Consider the following 10,198-nt stretch of genomic DNA (forward strand, 5'->3'; position numbering starts at 1 on the left):
TATGTGGTTTATACTACAAGTTAAAACAGTCTCAAAACATTGTAAGACTTGTTTTTTCTGCTTATCGTTTGCTATTTTTAAATGAAATCAGTTAAAAATGAAGTATTTTTAGAGTATGTGTTTTCCAAAGGTGCTTGATGTGCTTGGCAAAAATAAAACTTTTCATTTAGTATATAACTGTATTTTAGTAATCATTTACACAATAAACTCTAAGGCTTAAAAGAAAGGAAAATGCATATCTATTATTTGGAGAAGATAAACTTATTACAAAAGGAAGGGGGAAGAATATGTCATATCAAAGTAAAATTTTAAATATATCCATCAAGAAAATATACATTATACCCTTTCCAAGATTGCTAGCTTTTGAATAAAAATGCAAAGCAAAACAGATATGGACACTTGATGGTAAATGACATATTGGTTTTGTGCACAGATATTGAATGGACCTCTCTCTTCATCAGCGTGACATGGAAGACTTAGAAACAAGGCTTTGAGAGGTCTTTAGAAACAAGTGATTTTTAAAACTTGAAAGAATGGTAATCTTGCTGATTAGGAGATATATGTAAATGCTGTTATAGCGACCTGCCATAAAATGTAAATATCTTAAAGTAGTTAAATGACCAGATTGCTAATGCTACTACAGAAAAAGCTGAACAGCTGTCTAGTCTAAATTTGTACACCGTGGTGCACTCTTTGCAATTAAATACTTTAATGCGCACAAACAAGAAACCAGTAAAGCATCTAGAAAAATGTTTTGGCTAATGTTTTCTTCCTCATGCAAATATGTGCTGTACATGTAATAAATATATTTTTGTTTGCTGGAAAATGCTCTTTTGTGCTCTAACAAAGTATTCAGTAATGGCAGGTTATATGTTTATTAAAGTGCCTAATGGATACAGCTCTTTTAAATGTCTTAACTGAAAGTTCTGTAAGCTTCACTAGATGACAAATAACTTCATAAGCCAGTGTCACATGATCACTTTTAGAATTTACAGAGCCCATATTTTTAAATTGTATCACATATGTGAGATAACTGACACATTTATAGGCATCCTCTTTAGCAGCTAAACAGGTTCACGATGGGGTCTGCACAGTGAACATGAGGGGAGGGGAGCTGAGAGGTCGTCATGGGGTTTAAGGTATGTATCAGTAACCAAGAATATGAAACTTACTTTCATGGTAAGGAAAATTATTGAACTGATGCATGCTTTGAGAGCCTAAATATTGAAAGGCCTGGGGGAAAATAAGATGATAGAAAATGAATTATTAATGTTTTCAAAAAATAGGTCTTATGACATGTACCAGTATAAAAGGATTTTTTATGCAGGTCCTATTGGGGCTTTAGAAAAACGCATGCATTATGGACTTTTAGAAACAAGAGTCTTTTCCTAAAGACATTTGCATATTGTAGAAAAGGGTCAATTTCAATAATTTCTTGGATAACAGTGAATCTAAGGCTTCCTTGATAATATAAGACAGAAGTTCACCAATTCCATAATTATAGCCACTGGGAAAATTGTGAAGACTTAATAGGTGAAGAGGAGTGTTGATTAGAAATAAGGCAGCTCAATCTCCAAATTCTTTATAATTCTTTGCAATAAAAATGCTATAAGTTTATTTATTTATTATTTATTTATTTATTTTTTTTAGCTGAGCCATCCTGCCACCTGTTGGCAGCTCAGCGGCAGCTCAGCTCCGGCCGGGAATCGAACTGCTGAGCCACTTGGCCATCCCTACAAGTTTATTTTTTATTTCAAGCTTTTAAAGCCATCGTTTGTTTTCACATTTTCAATTAATCATTTTGTACAACATCTTTCAATCTCAAAGTTGAATGTATCCATGTGAAGCTAAAATCCTTAGCATGATTATAGAGAATTTGGTGAAGAGCTAGAACATTCAGATATTCAAAGACAGAGACTGAGCGAAACAATGGAAAGATACTAAATTGTGTCTGGCGGGAAATATGGAACCCATGTTTGTGGTAAGTGGGATAAATAAACTCCTTCCTGGAGATGTTTAGCTTTGCACTCAGGAGGATCTGTGCCTATGCTACTATCTGATTACAGATTCCTGGGTGTATGTAGTTGTGCTCAGGCTGACTAAAAGGGAAACAACATCCCATTTTACATTTCACATAACTGGCTATGAATGGACTTCCTTTACTGATGACCTCTCTCACTGCTAAAGAAATTTTGAGATTTTTTTTTTTTTGCCAGCATCAAATGAACTAACAGTGGTGACTAAACAAAAGCAAAACAAAACACTTTGAAACAACAGCTGTGCCAGGAAAGAAATAAAAATATTAATATCTGAGGAGACTGTATAATTTCTGCATTAATTTGAGATTTTTTTTTTTGGCACTATCAATACATTTGGTAAGTTTGAAAAGCCATTCTGGCAACATTAACATATATTCAAATGTGTATACATTCCAACTTTAAGTGTAAATTTAGCTTCCAGCAAATAAATACCATAGCTGGTTTTTGGCTTCTACTGGTATTTTGATATTCTCATTAATTAGTTTTTTTTTTCTTTCAGATTTTTAAATTGATTGCAACATGCTCAAGTAGACTTTCTAGTCAATTCACCCAAATTCCAACAGGAATTGGTTTATAAATTGGTTCCAACTGGAACTGGTCATTTGGAATTTCCAGCATGGGAAATTATTTTATATGTGCCTCGATAAGTACTCTAAGTTACAAATTGATGTGTCTAAATCTAATGAAGAAAACAAAAGGTACTGTTATGTAAATGTTGCACTTAAAAATATCTATATGATTGGGCATCTAATATCCATCTAGCGTTAAGGGCATAATGTACATTTTTTTTTTTTTGGCCCTTACTTAGCATCAAATGACAGCAGCCCATAAGCACAGTAAATACTGCGCTGTACTTGCCAAGTTAAGATGATTAGTTTATCCTAGCAGTGCTATGGCAAATTGTCAACAGATGAATTTTTTTGTCTGTTTCTGCGGACTCAAAGCCGGTGCCGGGAGTCATGGCTGTAACCTCCAGGCGATCCTCGGTTCCTGTGGGGTTTGTAAGTGTCCTGGTAGGAGTCGGGGTAATCTTCTTCCACAAGAGGGTAATGATCTCGGCTGTGCTGGGAACTGGAAGACAAGCGGTTCCTACTCTTCCGAGCCCTTTCATTGTGATAATTTTCATCGGAGGTCATTAGACTTCGTCTTTCAATTGGAGAGTTCTCTGTGGAGTGGTTGCTGTGCCTCGTGCGCTGACTCTAAAAATATCAGACAGTTCATTGATTAAATAATGTCAGCTTCATTCACCTAGAACCTGTAAATGTATGTACAACAGCAGGATCTGTACAATAAGATGCTAAATATCTGGTGTACTAAAGCAGTTTGATGCACAAATGGTCTGCTTAAAAAATCTGATCTTATTTATTTGGGACATAACATGCAAAGATGCCAAAGTACTGAAAGTTTATGAATTTAATTACATAATGCTGCATGATTATGTTTCCTATTAAAAATACAGAATTGAAAGTTAACTGCTGAATGGAACTTTAGGAAGGCCTAATAATTCTACTTCTATTGCAAAAATAAATGAGGATTACTTTACTATTGGGAAATAAAATTCAGAGTAGCATCTATTATTTCTCTTTTGAACTGATAAAATCTTTCTCTTCACCTTTAACAAGCTAAATATTCTTTATATCTTTTAAAAATATTTTAATGCAGTTATGATTTGTGCTGCCCATAAAATAATTTATTTGTTTCTGCAACCTACATAAATGTAAGACTCAGCATTATTCTTTCCAAAGGAAAGAATACATTCTGTACACAACAATTGTGGAGCCAACTAATTGATACATTTATGAATCTTGCTTCCTCAACTGAAATGTCCTGCAAAAATAATCTTCAGCTATAAACTAAATCCCTCTAATACCATTAATTGAAATTAATATCTTCAGACACTTATTTAATGTCTTCAAAAATGTTATTTAGCATTTTTTCTTCCAATCCTGGGAAAACACATAGCTGTATCTACCTGCTTAGGTGGGTTACCTCAGTTAAGATACCAGATCCTGATCAAACCAAAGACCCAGATACATTTCCCTTAAAGGGCACTCACCTTCACACTGAAGGAAACTCATTCAACAGTCCCAGCCTATGCCTTTAACCTCAGGCAGGGGTCTACCAATTAAATGCCATGGTTACTAGGAGAAATAGACCACAGGATAAAAGGTACCATATTCACTCGAGTGACACTAGGAGAACCACTAGAGGTGGATGTCTTTGAGATGATGAGTAAAGAGTGTTGTATTTAGAAACAAAGTGCAACATTTCATTTCTATGTACATTATAGGAGCACATTGCTTCATGCATCCATGTCTCATCCTACAATGTAAAATTTGGAGCCAACTCAAATTAGTCAGTGGAAATGCCACACTCAGATCAGCACACAGGCAGTGAAACACGGCAAGAAATAGTCTTGTATACAATATACTGTACATTGTATACAGTAATATGTATATTATACAGTAGTACATTTCCCATGTTCATTTCCAGTCTCAAAAGCTATTCATTTATATGGCAGTTTTTCTGCTTACAAAGATGTAATTTTGTAGTAGAGTAATACAGTTATAATAGCATTCCAGAATGGCATTTATCTCAGAGTTCATCTACATGATCTTCAATTATGACTATCATTAAAACCCATGAATACAAAACTAGTCATGATGCAAAAGAGCTCAACTGACTACCTGTTCCTTGGTCAGCTGGGGCTCTGGCCACATTCCAGCAGCTGCTTGACAAATGGTAAATAATAATTGCTATAGAAAGGCAGGATTCACTTTGTATCACGATGCCTCTGGCTCCCCACATCTAGCTCTGAGTGTAGCACCAAAGCAGCAGAAGAGAGAACCTGTGTTCATCCCCAGCTTCCCTAAATGACACTTGTGATAGTTGCTGACCAAGGTGGGCCTCCACCCCCTCACCCCCCATCACCCCCAAAAACTCAGGGATCTGTCATTGTTTCCAAACACAGGAGCTCTACTCATGTGCGCATTCTGTATTGCACAAGAGAGGGGGCCCAGCAGCCCGTGGGGCAGGGTTTGTTAAGGGCAGTTAAAAGGTCCATCTATCCCCAGATATCTTACTTAGCTTGCCACGGTGCCTGCCGCTACTGCCAACTCTTAAGAAGTGACATGGAGAAGTAATGGACAGTTGTACTGAGTAGATGTTAAGTTTCCTAGCAGAGTCTAGACATAGAGTCTAACTTATCTAAGTAAAAGCCATTATAAATTAACAGAGATCAAAGTTGTAAGGAAAGGGCCATTGTCTAGGTAGCTTTGTTTAGGGTAGATCATGATTAAGTAATATTTAGATTTGTTTTTTATTTTAATGCCCATATATAGTTCCCTCTTTAGATTAAGGACAATCTGTCTCTGTCCCAATCGAGTTCCCTACAGAATCTTAAAGTAAGATTGTAAAAGCCCGAGTGAAACGTGACAATACCTGTAACCCAGAAATTGCTGTGGGATAGGGTGAGAGTGCTGTTGAGCCCAAATTCCTTCCGAGCAGTGGGGTCATTGGGGTGCTACTGGTTGTGTGGGTGGCACGCCAGTATGCCTCGAGATATTCTCCCAGGTGTTCACATGCATCCTCCAGCTGGTTTTCATCTAATATAACATCAAACATTTCCTGCAGATGACAAGAAACATCCATTTTATTTACACTTGACGTTTTTGGCAATGAAACCTAAAATTCCACTTAATTCAGATAATAGCATTTTAATGTATAGTAGCAAGTATCAGACGCGAGAGGTCATACTGGCAATTTCTAAAGTTAAAAGTCAAATGAAGAGCTGCACAGTTAACCATGTGCAAACTTGGACACTGACCTAAAAATGGGAGTGCTCATTAAATATTTAGATTTTTCATTATGTAGCAAAAAAAGGTGAGAGGTAAGTGTAAAAGTCTTATGAGTAGAATATAGGGAAAAGATCATGCATTCACATCTTTATCCATATATTCCTATAGAGGTGAATTATACTTCAGAATATGAGAGGAGCAATTAACGGTACTGAAAGAGGAGTTCTAAAATCTTTTGGGCAATGACCATATCATTGGAATAAACATTTCACCTCCCCAAGTAGCTGTGTTGAAGGGAATAACATGAACTTAGATAATATTCAGAATGTTGGAGAAAATGATGTTATCCATCTCACGGTAAAACAATACGGAAAGAAGGTTTGGGATTAATACTGGAAAACCACATTGCAGATATGTCCGCTAGAAGATCGTTGTGTGAAATGGCTAAAAAAGAAAAAGAACCAGCAGTATTTCATTGTAGGAGGGAATGGGCGTCACACAAAAAGTATCTGGAGTCCATGTTTCTGTCAGTAACAACTTCATGTGGCCTATAATCAGGAAGTATTCTTCCATCCAAAGCAGCAGAGTGGCCCCTCTGTCACTGCAGTGGGATCGGGAATACAGACAGGATATACTTATATACCTAGGACACAGATTCCCTGGAGGGACAGTCAGAAACCCATGGCAACTCACAGAGAGAAAAGGCATTCCACAGGTACGTGAAAGCACATCCCCAACTATCAACAGCTGGATCCGAACCTTCTCTCTCCCACCACTGCCACCACCACCCACCTTCTTTTATGAGCTCTTTTTACCAAAATAAGAACCTTCCAGTAGTGAATGAAATACACGGTTACTGCCATCAGCACTATTACTGTGGCTGGATTGTAGGTTAGTGGCAACTTGGTGACTCTGAGTGGGTGGTGGGTCAGCTGACTCACTCATCAGTGTGAGGGCTTCCTGAAGCAGAAGTCACCATGGAAACAATTTCTCCCCCAACATTTAGTATGTGAATGTTTTCATTGCATGAGTCTTTGCTGAACATTTTGACCTTAATTTGCAAAGCAGTTTGAAAGTCTTTGGAGCACTGAGAAATGTTTAGCAACTAGGAAAAGAATAAGGTGATTTCAATCCAACACTCAGCCAGTTCAACTCAGTGGCTTTTCCCAACAAGAACATTTATTAGTGGGTTTCAGATGGTTTTCTGCATGTTTTATTAATTCATCAAATATTTACTCAGTACCTATTTTGTGCCAGGCATTGTGAATATACAGTGGCAAAGAAAACAGACATCATCCTTACACTCAAGAAACATACAGTCTGGTGGGAGAGACAAGTATTAAAATCCAAAATAATCCGTGTCCCATTGGGACTTTAATTCAGAACAATAAAGAGTCTGAGCCTGTTAATGTTTGGAGCTGTAGCTTCAAGTTCTGGATTTAGGAGAAGGTCAGGAGGGACATGTGAAAGCTGAACTTAGGAGGGAGGAGACATTATGAGTAAGTCAAAGAATTCTGTCTGTAGAGGAAAGAGAATAAAATATAATGAGAAGTGAAGATATAATGGAAGATAACCATACGGTACCTGAGAGACGGGGAAAACTGCTAGTTCCTACAGTTCCATGACCATATAGTCTTCCAGTAAATCCCTTTCTTCACTAAAGTAACTCAAGAGAGTTTCTGTCTCTTGCAATCAGAAGTCCCTTCCCCCATTAATGTAAAATTTTAACAGTTACAAATGTAGAATCTGATAGAAACATTGCATTGTCTGATAGCATTGAAGTGCTACTGTGAGCGGGACGAGAACAGCCCTACCCCAAAAAGCATCCACAGACTCAGACTCAGACAGATGACATAGGACGCAGAAAGAGGAAACTGGCTGCCACTTAAACCAAGGACCACTCACTCTGTCAGCCACTCCAGGCTAAATTGTTCACCAATTCTAGGCTGTATGTTGTTTGGAGTCAACTGTTTATATCATTTTATTTATATTAACTGTATAATTCAACTACATAGGTCTCATTCTGTAATGTGGGTTCTCACCCATGTGTCGTCTCAGCAAGTCATTTTCTTGCTTTCATAAAGTCTGAAAGAACCTTCCGGGGACACCTGGACAGAGGGTCCTGATTGTCGCAGCCAAGATTGCAAAGCCCAAAAGGGCAGAGCCAGGTAAGCAGCCCCCATTGCAGAATGTTATTTGCATGAGGTTTTTATCTACTTGACTGCCCCCGATATTACATTGTCATGGCTGCAGACACAGTTAACCATACACTTAATTGCAAGTGATTTTAATAAAGTACTTATCTTTGCTAATGGATAGAATTTATCTACATCAGCATATGGCTGCTTGCTTAAGCCTCAATCATGTCTAGTAAACTACGCTTTTGCACTGCTAAAAAGACAGCTATATGATGGAAGGTGATTTGAAACTGCGTTTAGGCTTTCAAAAGCACAGAGGAAAGCAAATTTCAGCTTCTGAATGAAATACTGACATATGCGGTTTATTTTCGATGAAGAAGAATTTCACAGCCTGTATATTTGTGACAATTTTTCTTTTGAACTGTTTAGGGAATAACACAGATGATTAGACCAGGATGTTAGGAAATGAGTATAATGGGGAAAAAAAATTTTTTTAAATTATACGTGAAAGTCAAGGAGAAGCAGCCCAATGAATTATGCAAACCAGCTTTGCCAAGTTTTCCTAAATTTAAAGGTTCAAGTCTAGTTCGCTGCTTACTGTGCCATGCATGAGGCCTCCAGCATGGCATATGGATTCAGGGAGCTATCTAAGCAGAAGAAGGTGGCGGTGCTGGGACAGTCACAGGCCATGAACAGTTACCCACTCAATGACATCATATCCTTGGTGACTGTCGGAGATAAGGGGAACGCTGACCTGTTTTCAAAGCAGTGCCACAGCAAATTCCTCTGACACTCTATGATGGGATATTTTCTTCAGCTGAAGTGGGCAGAAGGAAAGAACATGGCTGCTGAAGTATATTAAGAAGTGAACAGAGGAGTCAAAACAAACCAGTAGGAAACCAACACTTTTCTGGATAAGCTCTTTCAGAAAAATTAAAAACTAAAGCATTGTAAATAGCAAGAGTGAAAAACATGCCTCTAGCTCATCCAGTGGTCCAGAGAATGAAAGTGGTCCAGGGAAGAAAGAAAGGGAAAGACTGAAGCTGAATCAAATGGAAACGACGAAGGTCTGCAATATCTTTTTTAAAAGTTGTGAGTACTTAGCGATAAGTATGGTTCTCCATTGACAGAGTATCACAAACTTTCCTAGGGACGGCACCTGAATTAGGGCAACCAACTCTTGGTTTGCTCGTGACTGAGTGTTTCTGGGTACTTGGGACTATCGGTGCCCAAATCTGGAAAACCGGGAAGAATTGGAATGGTCAGCCACCCTAGTTTCTACAGAAGATAGAGCACTTTTCAGTTCCTACACTGAGGATTGGAGCAGGCTCCACTTATTTCTTTTACATTCTTTTGGGAGGGAAGATAGAGACAGGGAGTGGGCAAGTCTTTCTTTATGACTATGAAATACATACTTTCTAGCATACAGGGAAGAATCTCATTAAAAAGCTAACGAGGGCGGGCCGAGTGGCTCAGCTGGTTAAGAGCTCGCTTGGGAGCGCCAGCTCTGAGCAGCAGGGCTGTGGTTCGGATCCCACATTGAGGGCCAGTGATGCTCACCCTCTATAGCTAAGATGATGAACAATGGCTCCACCTGGAGCTGGGCTGTTGTGGGTCACCGGCAACAGCGTAGGCTGCAGCAGGGCTGCAGTGGGCTGCCGAGAGCTACGTGAGTGGCTGACAGCCAGCGTGAGTGGCTGACAGCCAGCGTGAGCGGCTGGTAGCCATTGTGAACTACCGGGAGCTGCTGTGAGCGGCTGACCAATGACCGGTGACCGATTGCCTCCCCCGGGAAGAGTGCAATGATCATACCAATATGGGCCAGTGAAGGGACGTCCTCCACAACTAGACTGAAGAACAAAAACAGCAATTTGTCTACCTGTCTGTTGCCCTTCCCCGATTCCCCAACGCTGTTCCCCTCCCCCCAATTCCCCAGTAAAATATTTAAAAACAAACAAACAAACAAACGAACAAAAAAAGCTAACGTAATTTCTAATACATTTTATCTGGGAAGTTGCCCTTGAACAAATTATTAATAAAAAATTTGGGGCCGGCCGAGTGGCGCGATGGTTGGGAACTCGCTTGGGATGCCAGAGGGCCCCAGTTCGGATCCCACATATGAGGGCCAGTGACACTGCCCTCCACAGCTAGGATGCTGAACGGCAGCTCAACCTGGAGCTGGGCTGCCATGAGTCGCCGGCGACGGCGTGGGCTGCAGTCCCTG

At 39.2% G+C, this 10,198-nt stretch overlaps 1 protein-coding gene across 1 annotated transcript in view; it reads right to left on the bottom strand.

The window, feature by feature from the left end:
- Window positions 1-2,821: 2,821 nt before the first annotated feature.
- The window catches only part of CACNB4 (calcium voltage-gated channel auxiliary subunit beta 4), a 281,243-nt gene continuing 273,866 nt past the window's right edge, over window positions 2,822-10,198 (bottom strand). Inside the window, exons 10-11 of the mRNA XM_019646510.1 lie at window positions 5,481-5,666; window positions 2,822-3,238 (exon numbers count right to left, since the gene is read on the bottom strand). Coding sequence (XP_019502055.1) covers window positions 2,978-3,238; window positions 5,481-5,666 — 447 coding nt within the window. The 3' untranslated portion in view covers window positions 2,822-2,977. The remainder of the gene's footprint in view (window positions 3,239-5,480; window positions 5,667-10,198) is intronic.

Source organism: Hipposideros armiger, unplaced genomic scaffold (genome assembly GCF_001890085.2).
Source record: "Hipposideros armiger isolate ML-2016 unplaced genomic scaffold, ASM189008v1 scaffold_104, whole genome shotgun sequence".
Lineage (NCBI taxonomy): Eukaryota > Metazoa > Chordata > Mammalia > Chiroptera > Hipposideridae > Hipposideros > Hipposideros armiger.